This window comes from Nansenia antarctica, assembly GCF_963989245.1.
Source record: "Nansenia antarctica genome assembly, chromosome: 2".
In the NCBI taxonomy this organism is placed as follows: domain Eukaryota; kingdom Metazoa; phylum Chordata; class Actinopteri; order Argentiniformes; family Microstomatidae; genus Nansenia; species Nansenia antarctica.
In genome coordinates, this window is record NC_137675.1 from 20,742,946 (window position 1) to 20,770,445 (window position 27,500).

The 27,500-nt window shown below is 44.8% G+C and overlaps 3 protein-coding genes across 9 annotated transcripts in view; 1 reads left to right on the forward strand and 2 right to left on the reverse strand.

Annotated features, from left to right (window-relative positions):
* The window catches only part of helz (helicase with zinc finger), a 60,597-nt gene extending 47,445 nt beyond the window's left edge, over positions 1-13,152 (reverse strand). For all 7 annotated transcript variants that reach the window (XM_080524488.1, XM_080524489.1, XM_080524485.1 and 4 more), the window contains exons 1-11: positions 13,109-13,152; positions 9,514-9,744; positions 8,836-8,872; positions 7,945-8,069; positions 6,963-7,019; positions 6,370-6,418; positions 5,969-6,044; positions 4,828-5,026; positions 4,352-4,459; positions 3,791-4,106; positions 2,341-2,608 (exon numbers count right to left, since the gene is read on the reverse strand). In XM_080524488.1, coding sequence (XP_080380614.1) covers positions 2,341-2,608; positions 3,791-4,106; positions 4,352-4,459; positions 4,828-5,026; positions 5,969-6,044; positions 6,370-6,418; positions 6,963-7,019; positions 7,945-8,069; positions 8,836-8,872; positions 9,514-9,726 — 1,448 coding nt within the window. In that variant the 5' untranslated portion in view covers positions 9,727-9,744; positions 13,109-13,152. The remainder of the gene's footprint in view (positions 1-2,340; positions 2,609-3,790; positions 4,107-4,351; positions 4,460-4,827; positions 5,027-5,968; positions 6,045-6,369; positions 6,419-6,962; positions 7,020-7,944; positions 8,070-8,835; positions 8,873-9,513; positions 9,745-13,108) is intronic.
* Positions 13,153-13,879: 727 nt separating this feature from the next.
* psmd12 (proteasome 26S subunit, non-ATPase 12) lies at positions 13,880-20,151 on the reverse strand. Its single transcript, XM_080524496.1, has 11 exons — positions 19,940-20,151; positions 18,655-18,714; positions 18,353-18,481; positions 17,997-18,104; positions 17,677-17,781; positions 16,849-16,998; positions 16,339-16,473; positions 16,108-16,220; positions 15,392-15,566; positions 14,859-14,936; positions 13,880-14,579 (listed from the first exon to the last, which is right to left on the reverse strand). Exons 1-11 carry the CDS (start codon positions 20,087-20,089, stop codon positions 14,370-14,372), a joined length of 1,413 nt encoding a protein of 470 aa, XP_080380622.1. The 5' UTR covers positions 20,090-20,151; the 3' UTR covers positions 13,880-14,369.
* A 3,807-nt stretch (positions 20,152-23,958) lies between these two features.
* pitpnc1a (phosphatidylinositol transfer protein cytoplasmic 1a) overlaps positions 23,959-27,500 on the forward strand; it is a 72,326-nt gene continuing 68,784 nt past the window's right edge. The window contains exon 1 of the mRNA XM_080524498.1: positions 23,959-24,198. Within this exon, the coding sequence (XP_080380624.1) occupies positions 24,151-24,198 (48 nt within the window). The 5' untranslated portion in view covers positions 23,959-24,150. The remainder of the gene's footprint in view (positions 24,199-27,500) is intronic.

Sequence of the window (27,500 nt, forward strand, 5' to 3'; positions counted from 1 at the left end):
ATAGAGCACAGCACAAACGAGCAGGTGTTACATATAAATATCATAGGTGCCACATTAGCATCGAATTAGACAGATATTATATTATTATTATTATTATTATTACGCACACGCACACACATACAACTGATGTGTAATCTATATTAGTTTCACATTACTCTAATTTACAGCCTACATAATTGTTCTACTGCCCCTTTTGTCATGGTCTTATATATTGTTTGTTTTATTACATTGTTGTTTTTATTTTTATGTCCTATGCACCAACCACACCAAGAGAATTTCCTGTATGTGCGAATATAGGCAATAAAAATAATTCTAATTCTGATTCTGATGACATTGTAACCAGTGAAAATTGTGAAATATTTATTCTCCTCATTCATTATGTTTCCCATGCTGAATACCAATACCAATACAGCTACAATACGGGGAGAGAGCTTGCTTATCTTTGCTACGTCTGGGTGATGCAATAGGTGGAAATATTGATGACCATCAACACAGACAGCGTGTTGACAGCCAGCCAAAATGTGATCTCAAAGTCCAATAATTGAACACAATGGACACTGGGAAACGCTCCTGTCTAAATGCGTATCGTATTTCGTCCCTTTATCCACAGAAAATCACTAGAAATGAGTCTGTTGATTCAGAAGGGGAGCAAATGTACGCCGCAAAAGCCCACAAGATTCTCACAGACCCTGGCTCAGTAGAAAGGGCTACAGGTTATTTGGGGATTTTGTGAAATATGGGTGTTAAGCACTGTTGATAAATGTGTGTGAACGAGTGCGCTCGTAATAACCGTTTATTACGGTAATAAGTAATAGATCAATAAAGTTCAAGTGGTGCTTCCAGAGATGGGTGACGGATACGCAGACTGCCAATGCCGCTGCAGTGACCCACACGTCAGGAAAACCCATGGAGTCTTTGTTAGAAAACCAGTTTTGTTTCTGCTCCCGAACTTACCAACCAAAAACCGCAAAACTCGAACAACCTATCGCATTGACCGCTGCCCGGCCACCTTGTTCAAGGGAGCTCAGACGGAGCTGGCCCAGGCAGTGATACTAACGTGTAACCTTTTGCTAAGCTAACCCAACACTGTTATTTCTCATTCTTCTTAGAAAACCAGACCACTTTTTCCTGTTCTTTCCTCGTCTTTTCCCCTGTACTACACTCCAGGGTATGACTAGCGTTTAGACGGCCTAATGACAGACACCCTAGACTGCGCTCGTCGTAACACATGTCAAAGGGCCAATAACGTTGATGAGGGGGGACATGTGAGGCCTCTGTGGAGAGTCGGCGGGTCTAGACGGTGGTAATAACCTTGTCTAGTCTTCTCACCTCCCACCAAGGAGCAGCAGGTGCTGAATTAACCCGGGGAGATTGAGACAGAGTCACCTCCGTTTTTACAAAAAGAAAATTACTTCTGTTCTAAAACAAATATCCTGCCCTGGGAAATCTCCCGGGTACCCTTAGAGATATGCATTATTAAACGGCTTTACTCTTGCCCTCCCTCTCTCCCTCGCCCTTCCTCTCTCTCCCTGTCTCCTTGTCTCTCTCCCTCTCCCTCCTCTACTGTTTAAGATAGATCGACTCTGACACCTTGTGGTGGGCCGTAGTCTCACAGATCGACACTAGTAGAGACCAGTGATCTTCTATCTTGGTCCTGGAGGAAAGTCGCAGTGGGTCCAGATTTTCCAATATAATATCACCACACCTGATTGGTTCAATCAGCACTCCAGGACCAGGAGTGAGTCAGGGGCGCTGTGGTGCAGGAGGTAGAACTGCCGTCTAATGATCGCAAGGTTGGCAGATGGGCGGTTCGAGCCCCGGCTGGCCACATGTCGAAGTGTCCTTGGGCAAGAGACTGAACCCCAAATTGCTCCCAGTGAGCGGGCCGGCGCCTTGCATGGTAGCTTGCCGCCATTGGTGTGTGAATGTGTGTGTGAATGGGTGAATGAGAGGCCGTTGTAAAGCACTTTGGATAAAGGCGCTATATAAATGCAGTCCATTTACCATCCTTTTACGAGTGAGGACCACTGCTCAGGACTACTGCAGCTATGTCTGTCTCCTTACTGTCCCTGGAGGTATCAAAAGGTCTGGGGCTGAACCAGGCTAACCAGAGGACCAGTCAATCATTCTCACTAAAGGCCTTCCCCTCTAGGCCCTCATAAACTCAAAACACACACACACACACACACTCTCTAAGTTAGCACACTCAAGCATTCAGACGTCTCTTTTGACCTGAAGGAGCCTAAGAATCTAACACACACACACGCGCGCACACACACACACACACACACACACACACACACACACACACACACACACCAAACCAAAAACACCACTCACTTGCTGACTTCCTTGTACTGGGCGATCTCCTCGATGTACAGCAGGTCGTGGAGCCGGGCCTGGTAGTTGTCTCGGGTCAGGGTCTTGTCCAGGACCGACTGGGTGAACAGCTGGTCGGCCGACAGGGGGATCTGGTAGCGGGACAGCAGGGCGCGCTCTAGCTCCACCCTCTCGTTGGGGCTGAACTCCACCAGGGTCTTACAGGACGGGTCCCAGCGCTTGGCCGTCATCAGGAGCTGCTGTCTGGCCTGCATCAGGTGCTCCAGGTCTGGAGGGGGGGAGCACAGAGGGGGGGGGGGGGGAGAGAAGGGGGGGGGGAGGTAGAGAGAGAGAGAGGAGGGGGGGTAGAGAGAGAGAGAGAGAGAGAGAGAGGGGAGGAGGGGTAGAGAGAGAGTGGGGGGGGGGGTGAGAGAGAGAGAGAGGGAGGGAGAGAGAGAGAGAGAGAGAGAGAGAGAGAGAGAGAGAGAGAGGGGAGGAGGGGTAGAGAGAGAGTGGGGAGGGGGGGGTGAGAGAGGGGGGAGAGGGAGAGAGAGAGAGAGAGAGAGAGGGGAGGAGGGGTAGAGAGAGTGGGGGGGGGTGAGAGAGGGGGGGAGAGGGAGAGGGAGAGAGAGAGAGAGAGAGAGAGAGGGGAGGAGGGGTAGAGAGAGAGAGGGGGGTGGAGACAGTGAGATATCGTTCACTACTGAAGTATTCTCATTCCACACTCAGGGACACAAGGGGTTATGGAGATTTATTTTGTTCATTAGGATATTTTTTATTAGATATAATAAATTCCATGTTTAAATGGCTTTGAAGACTCAGTCAGTTGGAGCATAGAACAGACAGGACACTGCATCCTACAGATGTAATGTGTGAAATAAGTCAATACCAGATGATTTGCTAACCAACGGCGCCTGGTCCTAGCATAGATTTGTTTTTTTATGATGACTGATGGATAGATGATTCACTTACTTAGACAAATGTCATCGATGAATGTGTTGTTTTTCTATGGGGGCTGTGTAACGTTAACGTGCCTCCTTATGTAGTCAGCTAATGTACATCCTATGTCTGCTCTAAGCCTTAATGCGCCTTTCACGTAAGCTGCCTAACACTTATGTACCTTCTCTGTAGGCTACATAACACCAACCTACCCTCTATGAAGGCTACGTAACACCAACCTACCCTCTTTGAAGGCTACGTAACACCAACATACCTTCTCTGTAGGCTACATAACACCAACCTACCCTCTATGAAGGCTACATAACACCAACCTACCCTCTATGAAGGCTGCGTAATACCAACCTACCCTCTATGAAGGCTACGTAACACCAACCTACCCTCTATGAAGGCTACGTAACACCATCCTATCCTCTATGTCAGCTACATAACACCAACCTAGCCTCTATGGAGGTTATGAAGGCTATATAACGCCAACCCTACCCTCTATGGAGGCTACATAAGGCCAACCTACCCTCTATGGAGGCGGCGTCCACCATGATCCGCTGCATCAGCACGGGCTCTGAGCCGAAGTCGAAGACGATGGTCTGCCGGAAGGTCCCGAAGATCTCGGTGCTGAAGCCCACCGCCACCTTGTACACGCAGTGCTCCAGCTGGCCGTTGTCGGCGAGCGAGTCCTCCGCCGCCGTCCACTCCTGGCAGTCCTCGGGCACCGCCTGCAGCCGCTGCAGGGCCATGGGTGTCTCGCCGGGCGTGGACACGCCGGTGACGGAGAAGTGGGGCCGGTGGGCATCGTAGAGCAGGGCGATGCGGTACAGCTTCCTGACCGGCTGAGGTGAGGTGGGGGGACACACACGATGACAAAGAGATGATTAGATAAGAAATAGTATAATGTCGTTTCGAACCACTAGTGCAGTACAGCGACGCTGAAACCTCAGAGTGCTCAGGTGATGCAGGATTTAGTTCCAGACAAGCACTAACATGTCTGAAAAATTTGGAGGAATTATTATTATGCCTACAGAGCAGACTTCCACTTCCAAAGCAGGCAGGTAGAGCAAGACGCAGGCTTTGTTACCTTGCAGAACAAGGAGAAGGTCCAGGAGTGAGCTGACTTCTTGGTGGTGACGGTCACAGACAGGTTGGAGCTGTGCTCAACGTTGACTCCCTCCAAATAGTCACTCAACTACGGAAACAACAGAAACCCCCAAAATCTGTCAACGGGAGACTTGGATGTTTGGTCAGTTTGGACACAATGTACATATCGTTTTTCATTCAGTGTTCTTGGGTTTTAAAAAATGGCAAATGAACCTAAAAAGAAAACGAGGCAAAAAATAAAAAAACATCCAACTGAGTGTGAAAGAATTCACATAAAAATGTTTTTATATATGGACATGTCAAGGCATAACCATTCGTGGCAAATTATCATGCAGCCGACAGTGAAAAAAGGCTAAAGAGTCTGAACATCTGCGCTTGTTGACACCCGAGCCCTCACTAGGCCACAGGCTCATGGGCTTTAGGGCCTAGTTACAGAGGGGAGGGGTAACCTCTCACCACTTTCTCCGGGGACAGCGAGTTCATCCACTTCTCTATGAGCGCCTCCATGTAGTTCTCAGTGAAGTGTGTGCCGTCCTGCTGCTGCTTGAGGCGGATGAGGCGCGAGGCGTAGCGCTTCTGCCACTCCATCAGCTCCTCCTGGGAGTGGGCCGACGTGCACTGGGCCCCGTACCGACACAGGCCCTGCTCCAGGAACCTACACACACACACACACACACACACACACACACACACACACACACACACACACACACACACACACACACAGTATTATATTGCATTTCAACTTATTGTACTTGCACAGCATTCATTCTGCACTACTGAAGCCACTGTAGTACCTTCACTTTATTACTTTAGTATTGCTTATTGACTTTACTATATTGTTGTGATTTTATATCTTGATGCTGCAATGCCAATGCTGCGGAACCAAAGCCAAAGAATTGTACTCTTGTGTACTTGGTACAGTGGGATGTAATAAAAGCGATTCTGATCTGATCAGTTATATTTGACTGTGTCTATTCTGTAGTGGCGCCAGCAGCAACCTCGAGAGGAGATCATACTGTTATACAAATATCTACACGCAGGAAGTAGCGGCATAGGCCACGCTCCAGTAGCCTGCAGGAGGAGGAGGAGAGCACAGGGAGAGCAGTGTATTCCCTGAGCGCCAGTTCCCTGCAAAATAGCTGACTGCTGCTAACTCCCGCTAACACTCCCTCCTCCTCCCACCAACTGGCTGTTTTCATTTGACCCGCTCCTTCACACACTGGGTGGAAGGTCCACCTCTGGGGCCTGGAGCTAAGGAGCTTCACCTCTACATTCACTGAAAACATTTAGTCAGGTCAGACACCATCCAGTTTTGGCTGGGAGCGAGTGAAACTTCGGATAAAACATGTATAACATTGATGGTGTGCGACTCAATAGTGTAATAACACTGTTATAACAATCGCAGAGGACAGTAATAACAGTGAATAGTGGTGAGTAGGACATAACGACACAGAGAGGAGGAGATGTTCCTACAGCATGGGTCCTGAGTAGCATTACTCCCCATAGCTGCCTGAGGTCTTCCACCATTTGTTTTGATCTTGACTACGATTTGATCTTCTATTATTATCTTATTATCATTATTATTAGATGTTACCTTTTACACAGTGTGTACTCTTCACTGCTGGTGACTCCTCTCGGAGGGGGGCGGAACTGCCATCCATCCAGCACCTCTGTACACAGCAGAGACATCAGAGAATCAACAAAACATACGTCGACCACACCATCCATCCATCCATCTATCTATCCATCCATCCATCAGCGTTAACAACTGCCAACAAAAAACTACCTTTGACTTGAGTCAAAGTGAAAATGAAATGAAAATGAAATTCATGCTGACAGCATGCGTTTTCAGACGGGGGTTTCCACTGCTTAAAGCCGAAGGGCATCAGATGGTTCAGTTTGAACTGTTGAGTACAATTTATGATCATAAAAGCTTGATTTGTTTGAGGACAGCTGCGAAGCCCAGGAGTATTTCTGTGACCATGACTTGCTCACCTTCCTCAGTGTCTTCTGTATAGTCTGAGGCCATCTCGCTACTAACAGCCTGAGAGAGAGAAAAAAAAGAGAGAGAGAGCGATATTCATGTTTACAGTAAATGATTAAACGTCACATCTACGCACACCAGAGTAGGAGACTTGTTGTTGAGTTGATCAACAGGTAGTAAAACTACATTATGCACAGGCTAAAGTAAGTGGCTAACCCTAACCCTAACTAACACTAACCCTAACTAACCCTTCATCCTCTTAAATGCTGATCAACACTCATTTGGACAGTTCAAAGGCAACAGAGGGAAGAAAGAGTGTGAAAAAATTTACGGATATACAGATAGAGGAACTGTTAATAATAATAATTTTAAAAAATAATAATAATAATAAGTAACAGTAAAAGTAATGCTTCCTTCTTCTAGCATTGTGACTGCCAATGGCCCCTGGTCCTATACTAATGTATAGATGATTGACTTCCTTTAGACAAACGTACTTGTTGTAAGTGGCTTTGGATAAAAGCGTCTGCTAAAATGACAAAAATGGAAATGGCAAACATTGTATGTAAGGTAGGTGAGGCAGATGCACCTCAACATGCTCGCTTACTTCAATTTCTGAGAGAAGCATTTTTAATCTCGTCAAGTCCTTTGTGACGATACCATTCTGAAAAACAATCAAGTAAAAGAAATACACAATATCAGATACACCGTTTGAAATGTGTTGGAGCATAGCCAGGCGGTAAATTACTAGCCAGATGGTTAATTCGGCAAATTAAGTCATGTTTATTTTATATATCCCCAACCAATTTATTTACACGCAGGTTAAAATTAACATAATATATGATGGATAATTAAATAAAGACAAAGTAGAGGAGGAGAAGGAGAGAGAGGCAGGGCAAGGATAGAAGGAAGAAAAGCAGGAGAGGAGGACAGAGTAAACAGCAGTTGTTACCAGAAGCTCTTCAATCAGGGACTTGGAGAGAATAGGAGGAGAAGGAGGAGGGAGAGGAGGAGGAGGGGGAGGAGGAGGAGGAGGAGGAGGAGGAGGGAGAGGAGGAGGAGGAGGAGGAGTAGAAAGGAAAAGTGGAGGTGCAGAAGGTTGTTACCAGAGGCTTGGAGAAAAGAGGAGGAGGAGGAAAGGTAGAAGGGCAGTAAACAGCAGAAGGTTGTTTTGCCAAAGGTTCTCTGAACAGGGACTTGAAGAGGAGGAAGAGATAGAGGAGGAGGAGGAGGGGAAAGGTAGAAGGACAGTAAACAACAGAAGGTTGTTTTACCAGAGGTTCTCCGAACAGGGACTTGTGGAGAAGAGGAGGAAGAGGTAGGAGGAGGAGGAGGAGGAGGAGGAGGCAGAGGGAGAAGAGAGTAAATAGCAGGCGGTCGCTACCAGAGGTGACAGGGACTTGGAGTGAAGAGGAGGAGGAGGGAGAGGTAGAGGAGGGAGAGGGAGAGGTAGAGGAGGGAGAGGTAGAGGAGGGAGAGGGAGAGGTAGAGGAGGGAGAGGTAGAGGAGGAGGGAGAGGTAGAGGAGGAGGGAGAGGGAGAGGTAGAGGAGGGAGAGGTAGAAGAGAGTAAACAGCAGGCGGTTATTACCAGAGGTTCTCCGAACAGGGACTTGGAGAGAATGGTGGCCACTTCCTGCAGGCTGCCGTCCAGCAGCATGGAGCTCAGGCTGGCCTGGAATGACCCGTCTCCCCTTGCTACATCCTCCGTCAGGACTGCAACAGAACCACAGGGACACAGGCCTCACAACAGAACCACAGGGACACACACACACACCTCACAACGCATCCTCCACCGGCCCTCTCACACAGACCAGCTGAGCCAGAGAGGCACAGCACATTCCAGGTCTACAGGACTGTAAATGTAGCACTAGCCACAACTCTGGATTAAGCTTAACCTGATTTTTAACATGTGATCCTTTACCTTGATACCCTGATCTTTGACCTATTGCTAAGCCTAAACAGAACATTTATTTACATACTTCTGGAACAGTGAAAATATCGTAAAAAATGGTATATATTGAAGGACCCAACCACAGATATTGGCTAATATCCTGTGAGAAAAACATTTTAATTGTGTTGTTGTACTCTGCACATAGTACATATACTATGCATATTATATGGATAACCATTGCTCTGTACATATCTACTGCATATATCACTGTACATACCTTGCCCCTGTCTGCACATAACTCACTGTACATATATCTGTACATACCTATGGCTTGCACTATGCACTATCTGGCTAGATGCCGAATACATTTCGTTGTCACTGTACTTGACAATGACAATTAAATTGAATCTGAATCTATATGTATGTCACACACCCACAATTCAAATGTTTGTGGTCAGTTTCATCTGTAGGTGGGGCTTTACCACTCTACCATGGGCTAAGACTATAGCCTCCAGCAGTACACAGACTTTTTAGACCTAAAACAAACGAAATAAAGCAAACAGTGCAACAGTTCACCACCACACTCACCATGTTTACAGTCTTCATCTGCTTGATCATAGTTTTTCTGAGGGCACGAAGAAAGTAAACAAAAGTCAGAATGGCAAAATAGCCGTCATCATAACAAGGAGGAAGGTTTTTTCAAATGGAAAAGGCCCAGCAGAGTCTTAGACAAGTGCCTAGAATGGAGAATATAATTATAGTACTTAAGTAGTCTCTATAATCTTAGGGCTTAAGTGGTGGGTATAATTTTAGTACTGGAGTGAGATAACATTCACACTGATGTCGAGAGAACGAGAGAAAGAAGAGGGATTTTTCCGTTTCATCTGATTCTCGCAAAAGACTAATTACCCCGGAGATGAGCTTGAGAGAGACACTTGAGTCGATGGCACTTAACATATCATGAGATGCAACAGATAAATATAAATGTTTCTTTTCAGTGACTAGAGGCTCTTCTTCACCCACTTGATTTGACAATAGACCATTACGAATCCCCAATGACATGTTTGTGTGGGCACTGGGTAGGGGGACGGGTTTGTGTGTGTGTGTGTGTGTGTGTGTGTGTGTGTGTGTGTGTGCACATGGATGCATGTGGTTGTTATTATGTGCATGTGTGTGTGTATTTAGCATTTTTTGTCATGTGCGTGTATCTGTGTGTGTGTGTGTGTGTGTGTGTGTATCACGGGGGGGGGGGGGGGGCGTCCTCACCAGCTGCAGAAGGGCAGCGATCCTGTAGAGCAGGGCTCTGCTATGTAGGGGCGTGTTGGGCGTAGTCGGCGAGGCGTCCTGGGGGCTGGGCAGGGCCGCGGGGCTGAGGGCCAGTAGTGCATCTGTGCAGTGGCTGACCGCCGCCTCGTACTCCCGCCTGGCTAATGATCCGCTAGCTTCTTCACATGACTTCTCCGCTATCCTGTCCGCCATGACTCCAGGACAGAATGTCTAGAGGATTGAGAAGGAAGTGGGGGGGAAAGGGGGGGAAGGAATGAAGATGACAGTGTGGGGTGGGGGATAGAGATGGAGAGGGGGGGGGGGTAAATGTTATTTCTGTAATGGAGTTGGACTAGCCCATTTTGTGGACACTTGCTTTCATGAGGTGGGACACCAGGTATGCCATTGGTGGTGCTGGTAGGCTTAGGCTAGGCTACACTGGACTAGGGATGAAGAACTTAGACCAGACGGTGGTTCTACTCGACAGGAGGAGTCCCCAACCCTGGTTTAATCACAACCATGTCAAAAAGCATTTTTGGAACACTTCATCTCTACAGCCTGAAACGTGTTCGGTCAGAGAAGAGCGTGCCGTGCAGCTGAGTGGGTTTCCGTTCAAAACAAGAGTCACATCCTCATTTGGTCTGTGGTGATGTCATCAGACGAGCAGAGAGGCCCAGCAGCGGTTTCCTCCTACCTAGGCCTATGCAAGGCAAATTGTGCAACACTCTATCTCTCTCTCTCTCTGCACGTTTAAGCTACAGGCCCCAAAATAGGGCCTCAGCCAGGGCAATAGTCACACGTGTCAACTGACACCCTTCTGAGTAGCGTCGTCAATCATGGTCGTAATTCAAGCGCTATAAGCAGCAATGTAAGGATTCAACACACCGCCTTCAATCAACAACAGTGAAATATGCGTGCGGTCCACTATGGTGTGCATAGGGCGGGCGGGCGGGGCGACTACTAGACAGAGTATTTTTACACCTAATATTTGCACAGCTAACAGGTCAAGTTTGTTGACAACACTCGCAGTCAGCACTCTCTGCATGCATTGCGAGGCAGGCAAACTAAACCGAGCGCCTATCATGTTTTTCCAAATATTTGGAATATGTAATTCGCCCCGGCTTCATCAATTGAGAAGCGTGAACCTGAACCATATACAACAGAGTCTGTATCAGTGTCAGGACGCTAGCATAGGCATAAAGTATTTTTACTCCTAATATTTGCCCATACTCCAGGCCTATATGTTGACCACACTTGCAGGCGACACTAAACTTGTGTAGTTCAGTGAGTGTCCTCTGCAGAGAGCATGGTGTCCTCTAGTCTTAATCACAGCAGAGCCACGCCGTCATGGGATTCAGGGGGGATACACTAATAGAGAGACAGACGCACGCGAGTGTAATGAGAAATAGCCTTCGGTGTGTGTGTGTGTGTGTGGAACACAATCTCACTGGCAACAATCTGCTTTGATGCACATAAGGCATTGCAGGGCATTCGGAACACAGTTACGGCCTAAATTTAAACCCTACAGGCTGGAGGACCCTTTCTGAGCTTAGCTTGGGCAGGCTGAATGTGACTAGTGCTTCATAGGCTGTTGATGGCCCCCCCGTAGGCCCTGGGGCAACACTTTAGGCTACATTAAGTTGCACCGATACCTGCTCAAATCCATTACTAACGGAGCAATTATTACTAATGCACTGTATGCATGTAACAGCATGTTAAAGATCCACTAAAGAAGTTGAATTGTTGAATTGTTTACCTGCAATTTTTGTTTGGGTGTATGGTTCTCTCCTGTGACATGATGATATCCATCAATTTCCTGTCTCTATTGACCCACACAACCTTTAGTTTTACTGTAGACTTGTAAACTTTTTGCAAAATAAGCTTATGTAACGCTCATGGGAGCTTTGGGAGGTGTGCCCCTTTTTGACCAATGAGATCATTTCTGAGCATTATTTCTGTGTATTTAAGGGAGCTCGTTTGGTTCCAAAACACATCCAGAGGTGGACTCCTCCACAATGTCACTTCAATACAACATTGTTGTAGGCTAATTAACATGACTACACAGGCATAGGGTAACTTCGTGTTAAGTGTGCCCCTGAACCAGGTCCGGAGTACAGGGGCTTTTCGGTTTTGTGTTGTTTTTGTCTCAGCCTTGACTAAAAACTAAACGGCAACTTGTAACAAACTGCCATTTGACCTATCAGGGTTTGAGAGGTCCCTTTGATAGTGAGAAAACATACTGTGCTACAATGACTCTGACTATCTGTCTAGTCTAGATAGATCGTTCTAGTTCTCTCTCTCTCTCTCTCTCTCTCTCTCTCTCTCTCTCTCTCTCTCTCTCTCTCTCTCTCTCTCTCTACTGAGTAAACCACAGATTACACTTCCTCCACGGAGATCAACTGATGTTCTGATATCTGATGAGACTGAGCAAGGACATACTTGCTGCCACCTCGTATATCAACAAGTGATGTCAATGTGTTAGGGGGAAACCGCTAGACAATTCATGTACCCGGACGTGCCATTTGTTTTTGAATTCAAATATCTGATTTCTCCTGAATCCTCTGTTGCAGCCCCACGTATAATGATAATGATCATGACTAATTTCAGTAAAAAAAATACATTGTCCAGTCTTCTAATGGTCACGGCCGCTCCAAAAATGGTCACTCCATATCATATGTGATAAAAATATAAACACGTCTATTTTGGGATTACGGGTCAGTTAATAATAGATGTACCAAGTCTGTTTTGCGTGCCATACTTGCCCATTATAGGTATTAAAACAACACGGGAGTCAGTGAAAACACTGCTCCGTAGCTCGCTGCTAGCGGGGTTTCAACAACTCTGACGGTAGCGACGCGGCTAGCTCATGATAGCTTTGATCAAATCGAGGTCTTTCAGCCAGAGCAAAAAAAAAATATCGCGACATAATATTGTTTCGCAGCATCACGATCACATTTCGGGGGTGCAATTTCTCTACGAGCCCCTCTGACTCGAACAAAACAACTGGGGAAACGATTATACTGAAAAGAAAATTGGGGGATTTTGCACAAGCAAGTGGCCAAGACAGATGCTATAGCAGCTAAGTTAGCTGAGCTGGCTAAGGTCCCTATTATTATTATTGCACTGGCAAAGAGTTCACGGAAATGTCCCGGAGATGCAGCAGACCGAAAACATATGAAGAGATTTTAGAGTTCATCTTTATCATTTAACGCACATATTACGCCAACACTTTGCTGTCGACTACGAGAGTTTTGCACGTCAAAGCCAGGTTAGGGCCCTTTGCTTTGGTCTGGGCTAACAGGAGCTAGCCGCTGCTAGCTGTCCTGAGGTCTGAGAGACACACACACACACACACACACACACACACACACACACAGCTAGCCGCCGTTAGCACAGTTAGCGAGATGGCTCGGGCCTATTAATTTTGGCTCGATGTTTAGAACGTATAGAATTGACTTGAAACGATTCCGTGGCCTCGGCATGAATGTCACACGTTCGTTATTCTCCTAACGTGTTATAGGCGTCAATCAAATCAGTGTCCTGAGCGTCGGAATAAAACAACTGAAACGACTGGAAATGGGAAGTCTACACTTACCTAGCTTTACTTTCTACGCCATCTTGGATCCACTTGACAGCTCATCGCAAAGCATAGTGGGATGTACTCTGCTCTGCTCTGAAGGTTGAGGGGATTCGGGTGCTTTGAGAGTAGGTTGGCATCTGACTAGAGAATAACTAACTTCTAACCAAGTTATTCCTTAGCTATCCTAACCTATACTGTTACATGGCTGTGTGTTCATAAACATTCCTAATAATAAGACAAACTGGTTCCTACTAGTATTTGCATAGCTACAGTGGGAAATTATGTAACTGTCCTGCATTATAAACAACACATTTTTCTCAAGGAGCGCCTATCCATCTCATATAGGCTAGGCCTACTGAGGGAATGTTGCCTTAAGTATTTAGAATAATAAATAATTAAAATAATTAAAGTAATATAATAGTAATGTTGCCTAGAGTTTGTAAAATATATATTTCTAGTATATAATGTATTCATATTGGGACATACTTTGGTGCTGTATTTATATTTTAAATGGATAAATGATAATCACATACTAAACTACCTACTCAAGTCACTGTAAACATCTTGCATAAGCACACCAAATAAGTCTTGATTCCCAGTGTCAGCTGCCTTTGCTGTAGTATTTACTGTCATCACTAGATGGCTACAGAGGATCCAGGACATTTCAAATAGAAAAAAACCTTTCATTTGTTACCACCATTTTAGTATTTTCAGCTGACTATTCTTCTGAAGTTCCGTTATAACCTCATATTATGCCAATGATCAACAAAACAATATCCATTATCCAAGGTGAGAAGAGCTTTAATGTTTACATTGCAAAGTAGACATAAAAAAAAAAGTTGTCAAGAGCTTTTAATACAGAACGTTGCATCAATGTCCTAAGCCTAGGAAATCCCTAAACAGTTACATGAAAAATGTTGTTGGAACAGGAGGGAAAGCAGGTAACAGTCTTCCCTTCTGTGGTCCAGAACAAAGAACATGCTCAAATTGTTATACATCATCAGACTACCTCTTTTAATACAGGCATTTAACCGGTGGGGCAAGAGATATTGAAAAACATTGTTGCCTTAAAACTACCATCTTGTTAACTTGGCTGATGGTAAAGGAATACAAAAGTAACTAGTTGTTGTAGTGGTGGCGGTGGTGGTGGTGAGGTTAGGTAATTTTTGTCCTGAAATGGGATGTTTGAGAGCAGAATAACGTTTAATTGAATGTAAATTCAGAAACGCTCAGGGAAACATAATAAACAAGAAAATAACAAAACAATGCACTCCTATTACTGAAGGTTGTGTATCATCTCCTCTTTAGCGATGAGATGTGTGGTTTTGTTGACCAGGGACATGAGGGAGTTGAGTTTCTGGGACCAGTCATTGAGGAGGTCGTTGGGGTCCTTGGGCCGCTGGAAGTTGATGATGCCAGCTAACCTATCCACCTTGGCATAGATGGTCTTGTTGACCACAAGGTTGGAGAGGAACTCCTCCGATTCCTGCAAAGAGGTGATAGAATTAGAATGTATGTCTTCAAAACACTGTTACCAGTACCTTCTTTTCAAAGGTAGTTCGCAGCTACAACCGTTTTGTTTAGGTTTCCATAATAGACACAAGACCTCAAAGGTTAAAACATTGACACATTTTTATTTTAGACTGGACTGTCCCTTTAAATCTGCATTCACAAGGGTTGAGGCGCACAAAAATTCCATTTCCTGTACTAATACCAACTGCCCAAAAAAGACAGATTCAAAGAACAGATTTGAGCTGCGGCTTACGTCAACAGAGAGGTCGAGGAGTCCAGCCATCCTCTTCATTGTGATTCTTGTGTAATATTTGGCCATAATTCTTATGTTCTGAGGAGAGAGGAGGAAAAACATAATAAATATGCAGTTGTGCAGCATAACAGAATTTGAATAATATATGCAAATGAAGTGGAATTATTCAAGATGAAAAGGGAATGTTTGAGAGCATTCAGAACAGTCTACCAATAGCAGTTGTGTTGTTTCCACCAATCAAACTGACTATTCTTTATAGAATTGAGACAATATTGTAATCTTATGACTATTATTATTAGTTATATTATTATGATAATGATCATTCAGAAAATTCAGATCATTTACTTCTGCAATGTAAACAGAAATTGTTCATGCTATAAAAGTGTGTTGATTTGACAATATTGTCTGTGTTACGTTAATAGTCTAATTTGTTTGAGATTACAGTTACTTTTGCAATGGTAACACGTTGTTCATACCAATGAAGCCTATTGAATTATACTGATATGTATTTTCCATTTCCACTCTGGACTTACATGCTCCACCACTCTGTTCTTGAGGTCTTTCCACCTCTTCTCTGCCTCCTCTGTGTAGCAGAAGACATCGGTGGCAGGGCTGTCAGGCGAGCCATCCCTCAGCTCCTTGCCATAATCCTCCACCAGAGCCGCCCAGCGCATCAGCTCCATGGTGGTGAACTGCTTCAGGAGGTCCCTGGGGGGGGGGGGGGAGAGAGAGAGAGAAAGGCATAAGTGACAACTCCCAGTGTAATAAAGTGCTAATACGGTTCAGATTACACTGTTTAATTACACCAAAGCTTACAGTTTGTCACCTAATGTCATAGTATCCCTACCATACATAATATATGCCACCTATCCAAAATGACTGACAGTTCAGTGAGTGCAAACATCTTTTTATATATATGGTCCCAGCAGGAATCCAACCCACAACGCCATGTTAGCGCCATACTCGACCGACTGAGCCACACAGGACCACCACTTCCGCTACTACCCCCGCCTGTACAAAGTGTGGCTCAGCAGGTAGAGCATGGCGCTAACAACGCTTAGGTTGGAGGTTCGGTTCCCGCTGGGACCATGTATACTGAAAAATGTATGCCCGCACTGCAATGTAAGTCGCTTTGGATACAAGCGTCAGCCAAATGGCGTATGTTATATATTATTAAGTGACTTACAGCACACACCTCCCTCTGGTCAGTATTCCCATGAAACTACCGTCAGTGGTGGGAACGTCTTACTTGTATTTGGGGATTTCTTCCAATTTCTTGTCTTCGTTGATTCTGTGCACCAGATCCGACTGCTCGTTGTCATAGGGGGCCAGGATCACATACAGCACGCTACTCTTCAGGGCCTGGAACAGAAGAGAACACGGGTGTGAGTATTCGCTGTATTTACTGGACTATAACGCCTGCCTGTGATGTAGCCTACCCGACAGAGTACTAAACCCATTTATTTCACTGTTGTTTTACCTGTTGCCATTTAGAGCTGTCCTCTAGTATGCAGGGGGTATCATAGATGGCACGGTAATGTTTGCAAATGGACAGGTAGGAGCCCTCATGCAGGTCCACTTGGATCATGAGGTTGTAGTACTTCAGCTTGCACTCCTGGAACACACAGAAAGGCAAACGGTCATATTGACAATGGTACATTGATCAAAGCGCTTGATTCAAACATGCCATGACACTCGATCGGAAACCAACATGCATCCTCAAGAAAAACTAGCGGAGGAATGGTGTCAAACACACGAGGACGGGCTCATGGTCATGCATGGGATGGAATGAGCAATGGTATATAGTCCTGTCCTTATTCCATTCCATGCATGACCAGGAGCCCGGCTTCCGATTTCGACCTCCCACCAGCCTCACCTGAGCAGCATCTAGGCTATGGAATCACATTACTAGTCTTCTGTCCTCCCTCCCTCCTCTCTCTCATTCCTTCCTCCTCCTCCTCCTCCTCCTCCTCCTCTCCCCCTCTCTCACCTCGTTGCCTTCCTCTGTGAAGAACTTGGTGCTGATCTTCTTGCTGATGATCTGGGTGCGGATGTAGTCCTTGACGGCGATGCACAGCCTCATCTGCTCCAGGATGAACTCCACCTTCTCCTTCTTCTCCATGGAGCCGTAGGTCTCCACCTGCAGGAAGAAGAACGAGCATGTCAAAAACACAAGATACGTGGGAGCACCTGGGAGGCGTATCTGACTATGGCGCATGCAAAGTAATCGCAGGGTCCCTGGTTCGATTCTGGCCATTGACCTATCCTACGTCATCCCTCCTCTCTCTCACCCATCCTTCCTGTCAATCTCTATTGTATCCATCCCCAAAAAATGCCCTAAAAACATATCATTAAAATAATACAAAAACATGTCAAAAACACCCAATATGTGACTCTAGAGCAGCATCTCCCAGTGTTTTATGTAGAAACCTGGAATTCAGCCCATACCTCATGTCAATACACTTCCATGTTCTGTGTCTCTACTCTCCGATGTGCATTTTATTTAAAAATTTTTTTTTTTTTTTTAAATGTGTCTGATCAAATTTCTACACTCCTAAACGTTCTCCTAAACGTACTCCTAAACGTTCCCAACAATTCCCAACAAAGGCAATGGGTGCGCATATCTGGTACCCGGAAAATGGGATAGCTACATGTACAGAGGAGACAATGAGTGGTAAAAGTGCATACATGTAGTGGGTCAGAAATAGGGAAAACAAGATTAGATTTAGATTAGATTCAACATTATTGTCATTGCAGAGTACAAGTACTAGACAACGAAATGCAGTTTAGAATCTAACCAGAAAGCTGCCTCTCTCACCTGCAGCTCTTGAAGGATTGCTGCAGCCTCTTTGATCTCACCATTCTGCTCCTTTATGTTGGCCAATGTCTTGGTCAGCCTGGCCCGCTCAATCTCTACATAGATCTGAGGAAGGGAGGGTGGGGGGGGGGGGAGAGAGAGAGAGAGACAGAAATTTCTCAATAGACGAGCATGGGCCGACAGGAGAATAGCACTTAAAAACATAGATATGGATGGAAATATTATTCTGTAGTGCTGGGGTTGTTCCGATGTAGTCTTAGGAGAAAAGTAAATAAAGTAGATGTAAACGTTCATAACACTGTAGTATAACACAATAGTACCTTGCCGGCGGTCACTGTGCGTAGTGTGTCAATGAGCCTCAGTTTCATGGGCAGATCTGTCACGGTCTCCACGTACTTGTAACATTCCTGCACCATCTTAGCAACCGCCTGACAGGAAGTGAAAAAAACAATTGACAAGGTTAACCTTATGATCAAAAAGTAGACCTCTGTAATCTACGAGACCTCTGTATGCTCTGAAAGAAAAACATGTTACATGTTACCTGTAATCAACATTATAATACCTTGTTTACTTCATTGTCGTGATGGCAGTGTTCATTCTAAGGGTACTTTGGATTCAAATCATCCTCAAGGTCTTATATTTTCGCAATATTCCTGATCAGGATTTGCAGTCTTACCCCTTTGAGTTGACTCCTCCTCTTGGAAAGCAGCATGATGTTTTCGTTCAGGGCATCCAAGTCCTTCGCCTCATAGCACATCTGTACCACGGCCACCAGGATTCTGGAGGTCGACACCATGTCAGACGCCTTCGGATTATAAAGCAGAACAAATTAGTTACTCTGAGCTGGATAGACCAATACAATGCAGTAATTGTAGTTTCGCTCCAAAGTCTACAGAGATATGTACCTAATAAGTCAGTGTATATATTCTGTGAGTTTACAGAAGTTTGACATGTACTGTACATGAAGGACATACACACCGTTCTTGTTTGCTTCTCCAGTGACAGCAAGCTTTCAACAGCCTCCTGAAGCCTGCCTTCCTGCAAGAGGAGAAATGAATGACACTCTCAGAAAGATGAAAACAAATGAGAAAGTGACAGCTGACAAATTGTGTCAGGATTAGAATGAAGCCTAAACATTATCATTACTATGGGTATGAAATAGAGAATTATGAATTATGAGAAGGCTGAGGTCTTTCGGTGTCTGCAACAAGCTGCTGCAAATGTTTTATCAGTCGGTGGTTGCCAGCGTTCTGTTCTTCGCCGTGGCCTGCTGGGGTGGAAACATCTGTGCCAGGGATGCTGCGAAGCTAAACAAACTGGTGAAGAAGGCCAGCTCTGTGGTGGGGACCGGGCTGGACAGCCTAGAGGTGGTGGCAGAACAGAGGATGGGGAAAAAACTGGCGGCCATGCTGGCCAATCCCTCCCACCCGATGTACTGCGAGCTGGCAGGGATGAGGAGCAAGTTCAGCCACAGATTTGTTCTCCCCCGTCAAAGTACAAAAAGATTTGGACAGTCCTTTATTCCAGCTGCACTCCGACTCTACAACCAGGCCCTGCAGGGTGGGGGAGACCTGGAGATGGAACTTTTGGAACTTTTTACTTATTGAGCCTGCACTGTTTTATGATTTTTTATTGAATGTTTTTCTGTTTTCTGTACTGAATGTTTTCTGCCCTAACTGAGCTGTTTGACAACAAAATTTCCCCATTGGGGACAATAAAGGTTTTCAATCAATCAATCAATCAATCAATCAATCAATGTTGGCTAAGTTCTATATCTGGCGTATCTCTTGACGAAATGCTGCTTTGCTGTGTGGACAAAATCAGCTGTCAACAGAAGTCGATCTACTACTATCCATCGTGACATTACTAATACGCTTCGCTGATGATTTACTAATGAATGAATTGGCCTGGCCGCATGAAACACGTGGGTCACGACTGTTGACACATTGACGAATAACATGTTTGCCTGCTCAACACAGCTACGTATGGCTAGCTTAGCGAATAGAATGTCAGTTAGCATTGACTCAAAATGAAAACGTAAAGCTAGTAGCTGACTAGTTCCAGACAACATTGAGTAATCATCAGCTAAATTAATAACCAAGTCGATCACATGCGATTACATTTTTCACAAATAGCAGCATAAAGCAAGATCATCGGTAGACATCAGAAGTTGCTCGTCATCACGTTAGCTGCCGAGCTAACTGGCTAATGTCCGTTGCCCCGCACCATGACTCAGCCAGCTAGCCTCGTACCATCAACTTACTTTAGCCATTTTGTCGCACTCGGGGAGACGTTGATCGACAGTGGTACTGTAGTCAACCTCCATCTTCACGATCTTTCCATCGGATCTTTCCGATCGATCCATATCCGCGATGTTTCCACCGATGCTCGAATCCATCTTTTTTTCAGCCATTTTTACAATTTGGAAAACGCTTAGCTTGATCTCCCAGGTGTTCTGCTAGCTAGCCCGCTACACCGTTGTGTCAAATCTACAGGAAACGAAGGGCGAGCCGGCCAATCACAAACAAACTGCAAAAGGCGTTCCCAGACCGCCCGAAGGACCCCTGAGAGGACCCTAAAAAGAATAGCTTTAGTTGTGACAGGCGTTCTCACAGACATAAATTAGTTACTCAACACAGCATCATCACATCAGCGTTCCCCTATTTCCTCCTTTACTTGTCATCATAAATTGATATCTGTGAGGCGTTAATGCACAAAATAATAATATTGTTGGGCCATACTTATGGTGGACTGATCAGAAATGTACTTGTACGTATTTTGGAGTAAAGTACGCCTTTATGTGCTGTGACCGAGTTTATTTTAATTTCTCCTAGTCCCACTTTTTTATTTTTTTATGTATATCTGTTATAATATTATATTTTTTGTTTATCTTTATATGCATTCTGTTTGCTAAAATCCTTAATTATGATTTGCACAGGGAAGAAGTAAGGAAGAGCGGAATTAATCATTTTTTTTGTATATACAGAGCAGAGCCACGTCACTGCCCCTGACACATGATGCCACTGAAACACAATGGTATCTTTGGAATTGGTCAAATTAAAATAGTAATTAAGGAGCTCAGAGTGTTTACGAGGGCTTCTTTATCCTCCTGGTTAAGCCTCTCCACCTCACCTCACCTACTAAAGCCTGCTGCTGCACTCCCAGACTCAAGAATAGAGTGTGTATTGTGTTAATGGAACTGTCCCCAGACCTACTCTGCTTTAGAGGTTAACATCATTTACCAGTAGACATGGGCTTTGCACAAACGGTCCAGCACATCTCTCCTTTTCAGAGCAACTATCATTTTAATTAATTCCATGGTCAAAGCACATCACTGATGATGATGATGATGATGATGATGATGGCGAAGTGAATGATTGAGAGGATAATACCTCTAGAATAATTGATGCAGCTATGGGGTCTAAGTATTGAACCTAATGTGACGTGAAGTCGGAGAGATGAATAAAGAGGTAGCCTTCATCTGAAACTTTGACAACCATGATGAGAAGAATGTATCGACAACACTTTACCAGCAGGTGTCGCTATGATTATGTCTATTCAGCATTTGGTTTCATTTGCATGGTTCATTGCTTTGAAAGGCTTAATTCCCCTCATAAATAAATATAACTTATGTAGGTCAGTGATTTTCCTGCACTGCGTAGAGGCTGCCCCTAAGCCCTGGTCTGGGATCAGATTTCCCCCAACACAGTTAGCCCTAACCATGGAGGCTTGGAAATAAAATATGCTCTGGGTCAGGTTTCCGCCTAGGGCAGACCCAATGTGAAAAACGGATCTAATAAAGGCCAAATAAAAAAACATTATATGGGAACCAAAAGTCTTTAGGACCCACAGAGCACATTAATTCATATGATTTATGACAAACACATATCAAATGAAACCAGCTCAGTCTCAATCAAGCATCATCATCATCATCATCATCATCATCATCATCGTCATCATCATCATCATCATCATCAGAATCAGAATCTGAATTATTGTGTGTGTGTGAGTGTGTGTGTGTGTGTGTGTGTGTGTGTGTGTGTGTGTGTGTGTGTGTGTGTGTGTGTGTGTGTATCGTCTCTGGGAAAATGAGCTTTGGCCTCCAGTGTCTTAGGCTAAGAAATGTGTGTGTGAGGGGGGGGGAGTGGAAGTCCCAGAGCCAATCTTCTTCATCATCTAAAGTGTCTAAAGTAGCAATCACTGGATAACTACACAAACAAGACAATAGACTAGTAAACCAGGGGACTTTACAACACTGTCAGTGTATTTGACTAATATTGTGACCTTATCTTCAGTTTGGGTTTTAGAGAAGCACTGGCGTGTCAATGGTAACCAACAACATTCAAATGAATACATATACTTTAGTCCTGAGTTTAGTTTATACCCGAGTCCACTCTCTAACGCCCAGTTTAAATGGAAGCTCTGGGACCCACTGACTGAAGGTGAACCTATGAAATCCACTACAATACAACAAAGAGGTTAAGTCCAGGCTCCAACCCATGTCCACGACTGCTGTAAAGTGGGACACAGGCATTGCACAAGATTACTTAGTTCTCTGGGTTGGATGTATAGCCAAGTGAGGCTTACTTTCAGTGTGAGTGTGCCGTGTGCGTATTCAGAAGGTAGGTCAGATGTTCACCCAATCCCCTAATCCCCATTCGTATCTATGTAATCAAAACAGACAGTATGGAGATGCCTGACTTCTATCATTATGTTAATGATCAAATGGAAATCCTCTGTGCACAGAGCAAGCAGTCAGTCTGCTAGAAGAGATTACATCTCACAAAACCATATTTCCGGACCACGTGGAGGCTAATCATATTAATTTCACTCCTTTTCCTTTTCTTAACCTTTTATACAGGGCTGGTCCTAGGCATTTAGGTGCCCTAGGCGAGAGTATGATTTGATGCCACCACCACCACATTAAGCCACCAGTACTGCCTCATCACCACCCACACATTCAACAGTAAAAATATGGACAACAATGGTTTCAAGACAAAAATAGACAGTAGGCTGAGACATATTTTCCGGACCGGCCCTGCTTTTATACATCATTCTCTATGATAGATTGCCGTAACAATCTAATTTATTGAGGACAAAAACGGTGTGCTTGATTTGTCTAAGTTGAATTATGTCCTATTCTTTTTGGCTTGCTAAGACTCAGGCAACTTTCTAAATGAACAATTTAGGCCTGAAGACTTTTGTACACATAACACCTTACACTATCACTGTCATAACATTGTTATTATAACAATAACAGAAATTATTTATAGTCCAAGCATCCAACGATATGACATTCTTGGGCCTAGGCAAAATCTTGATATGGGACAGTCAGTGAAATGCCCTGCCAGGAGGATATAGAAAAGCCAATAGTCGTTCTGACAGGGTCATACTAGGTCAACCCTAGACCTAGAGATAGGTCAACCCTAGACCTAGAGAGAGGTCAACCCTAGACCTAGAGAGAGGTCAACCCTAGACCTAGAGATAGGTCAACCCTAGACCTAGAGATAGGTCAACCCTAGACCCAGAGATAGGTCAACCCTAGACCTAGAGATAGGTCAACCCTAAACCGAGAGATAGGTCAACCCTAAACCTAGAGATAGGTCAACCCTAGACCTAGAGATAGGTCAACCCTAGACCTAGAGATAGGTCAACCCTAGACCCAGAGATAGGTCAACCCTAGACCTAGAGAGAGGTCAACCCTAGACCTAGAGAGAGGTCAACCCTAAACCAGTGATGGAATAATTCTAGAGAACTCTAGAACGCTTTCACGCTCGTCGTTTCCTGCCCTCGTGGTTTGTGCACGTTTCCGTGGCTGCAACGGAGTGTCGCGTCGGCGCTCTGAGAAAGGCAGCGTGTGACAGCTAAAGCACGAGAGCTCTCTGCTTGGATCTGAACTGAGAGACCGCGACATCCCAAAGCAACGTGAAGAAGCCACATCGTTACATCGTTTTCAGTTTCATCCTCGTGGAGGAAGACAGGGAAGAGTGAAGAGCACCTTAAGCGAGGAGGAGCGTTGCTTTTTTTTTGGAAACCTCTGCGGACAGTTCTGTTTTTGGTTGAAGAAAGCTGCAGTTTGAGCAATTTGACAGTTTTGATACCGCCCACTTCTGAAAGCAGCGACATCTGCTTGGCAGATTTTCCTTTGGGCACGTCGAACCCGCTGATGTGTTTCGCGGAGGGCATATTCTAGTTACCGTTGTATACATCTTTCGCCTCCGTCCTGTCCCAAAAAGAGTGCCTTAGATCGGACCACAACTGCCGTCGGTGAGACATTCCTATTGAAGATTCCTTTCGTTGCGATGAGACAAGACAACTTGGTTCTTTCTTTGAGCTATTCTGTCCTGGCTGTACCGCAAGGCAATCCACATGCATTGCCGAATTCAGCGTTTTGAATAGCCGACGCGTTCCTTGTAACTTTACTTAAGTCAAATTGGTTACATTGTAAACATTTCAAGACTTTATCAACGGAAGATGCTGCTCAAGGAGTACAGGATATGCATGCCGCTGACTGTGGAAGAGGTAAGTTTAATAACTATTGTTGTTGAGTTACTGCCTGGGTAACATTATTATTTTTTGTTGTTGTTGAATGTTACCGTTTTGTTTTTGATTTAGTCCCAAGACATTGAGATATATTGTCAAACAAAGAGAAACTTGACTCTCATCCAACTTTTTGTGTTGAGTATCATGGGAATAATCATTTATGGCATGACAGATCGATCTCTCTCTCTCTCTCTCTCTCTCTCTCTCGCTCTCGCTCTCTCTATCTCTCTCTCTCTCTCTCTCTCTCGCTATCTCTATTTCTCTCTCACTCACTCACTCTTTCACTCTCGCGCACGCTAACGTACACACACACACACACACACACACGCACGCACGCACGCACGCACGCACGCACGCGCGCACACACACACACACACACACACACACACACACACACACACACACACACACACACCTGAGACAAAACATATTGTGCATTGGTATTATTCCCAGTTCACTACTTTTACTTTATTGAGCTACAGGCCAACTAAAGGCAAATGTCATTCTTTTGTCAAACATCCTAGTGATACAGATCATAGAGTTTGTTCACTCCGTCTGTCCCTCCTTAGTGAATGGTAGTGTACCACAGGATGGGGCTGTTGGAGCTACAGTGGATTAGACCTACTGCTATTTTTCCCTTCTTGTGTATTGTGTAATAATAAACAATCAATAAATCAATACATCATCGTCATAATAATAGTAATAGTAGGCCTTATGGTATTATTGCTATGTAATTACACCCACCCATCATAATCATGTAACCATTACCACTAATAAGTACGCCTGCCTTGCCTTCTATATTGTCATTTGTCTCTACACATCTTAATAGGTTGCTGAATAGGTTTTGTGTAGGCTTTGCTGTTGGACAGATTGTTGTCAGTTGACTTAATGCAAGCTCCATGCCCAAACATAATTCCTCCCTTGTAGTGCTGCTGCTGCTGGGTTCACAATGCTCGTCCTTATGCCCTGACCAGCTCCTCTAAGACCGTTTCCTTATACCTCATATCTGTCAGCACTGATACATGCTTATCCTTAGTCTCAGTGGAACTAGGAGAAGGCCCATTAATCTGTGATCACTGTGCGTGTGCATGCGTGCATGTGTGTGTGTGTGTGCGTGCGTGCGTGCGTGCGTGTGTGTGTGTGTGTGTGTGTGTGTGTGTGCGTCTGTGTGTGTGTCTGTGTGTGTGTGTGTGTGTGTGTGTGTGTGCGTGTGTGTTTTGTTACATCTGTTCATTTGCTGACTTGCCTCCCATCTGACTCTTATCTGTCGTCTCTAGATAAATATAGCCAGGAGATAGATAGCTGTCTGTCACCATGCCGTGACATGTATAAAATGAATTGCAATAATAACACCTTATTGTATTGTAGCCCAGCCAAATTCTATATCTGTCCTCCTGCACTCTAACCTGCTCTACTGGTCTATTATAATGCATGACAGTTGATCACTTCAGTCATTTCAATACCGCAGTGACAGTTATCCCCTCCTAATTCAATACAAGCTTTGCTCTTCTCAGAATTACAACTGAATGGAAATGTTTGCCTCGTATAAAAGAAATACGCTCTCCATAAATGTTTAATAGCGACCGACAGCCCAAACATTTTTTATATGACACCAAATTCGACTCGAGTCGAGTGTGATAAACCGGAGGAGTTTTGGGGGTTGTAGAAGGCTGCTGTTGACGTGCTGTAGGACCCAGTGGCTCTGGCGGTGATATAGATGTTGTCGTCGTGATCTAGAGAGTCAAATGAGTCCTTTCAACACTTTTCGTGTGGTGGAAAGAGAACAACTGCAACATCTATTTATGCCTTTGAGTTCTCAGAACTTTCGGCCTATATCCACTGTGACTGCCTGAGAGAGTGAGAAGGAGGGCCTTTCATTGAAATAAGTTATTTTTGTGTGTCATCGACAACATCGCCCAATTGAATCAACCACTACCGACCGTCAATAGCTTGATGACTAACATCCGGAGGGCTATAAAAGCAGCATCAGACCATCGCTTGTATCCGAACATGTCAGTGGAAGGCACTCCAAACCAGTGGCGGACTCAGGCTGTTTGAAGGGCAGGGGGGGGCGAAAAGAAAAAAAGGGCACCTACTGCACAACATGGGACCCCATCAGTGCACATGGTCAAGTTTAGACCATTGGAGGGGCACCAATAGGGCACGTCCTCTAATTTTCGCCACTCAAAAGGGCATTTTTGCCACTCAAAAGGGCACTTAAGCGAGACGTTTTTCAACCGTGGGGGCACCAGGAGGGGCGGTCGCCCCCCCCCTGCCCCCCCCCTGAGTCCGTCAGTGCTCCAAACTACGGATGACTCCCCCAGAACAGCACAGCCTTCTTTTTTTTCTTTTTTTCTTTTTTATATTCATATATCCTGAGGTGATTCTAATCTTATATTGTACAGTGGAAAAAAATTATTATTGCTGTCTAGGGAAAGCAAACAGACTTGAGGAAGAACCGGTATTTCTGGATAAAAGGAATGACGAGGAGAAAAGAGAAAAAAAGACAAAGCCTTTTGATGTGAGGAAGGAAGTGACGATATTGTTTCAAGAAGGGCCTCCGGGGGCGCCACGCTCTTCCAAGAACTCTCCTAGCCTTGAACCTGTACAGTACAGAACACGCATAGGTTAGGAGGCGCTGAGAGAAGGGAGAGAGCTGTCGCCGTCACTAGAAGTGTCACGTTCTGGAGTCAGTTACTGATCGCAACTTCCTGTTCTCATCACAACTTCCTGTTCAGAGGCTGCTGACCTCCTGTTTGTCATTCCAACGCACAACATTCAGACATTTGGGACAAGTCATGGTGAGGTCTCAAGTTAGTAGGTCTCAACCCACTTCCTGTGTCCATGATGATAAGCTGCTAACCAGGGTCTTATCATGACTATGCACATTGAGTGGTGGTGGTGGTGGTGGTGGTGGGGGGGGGGTGAACCGTATGCCACTTTGATTCAAAGCATAGACATACTATAAGAGTTTATTCTATGATGTATCTTAGTTACTGTGTGTGTGTGTGTGTGTGTGTGTGTGTGTGTGTGTGTGTATGTGTGTGTGTGTGTGTGTGTGTGTGTGAGAGAGAGAGAGTGTGTGTGTGTGTGTGTGTGTGTGTGTGTGTGAGAGAGAGAGAGAGAGTGAGTGAATGATAGTCATGAGAAGATTTCATCAACAGTACAAGGCCAAATGATGGGAACAGATGTTGCTTATATATCACTCTATACTGGCAATCATTCACGAAACACCAATTACTTAACATTCACTAATTCACAGAAATGAAAATGAATGAATT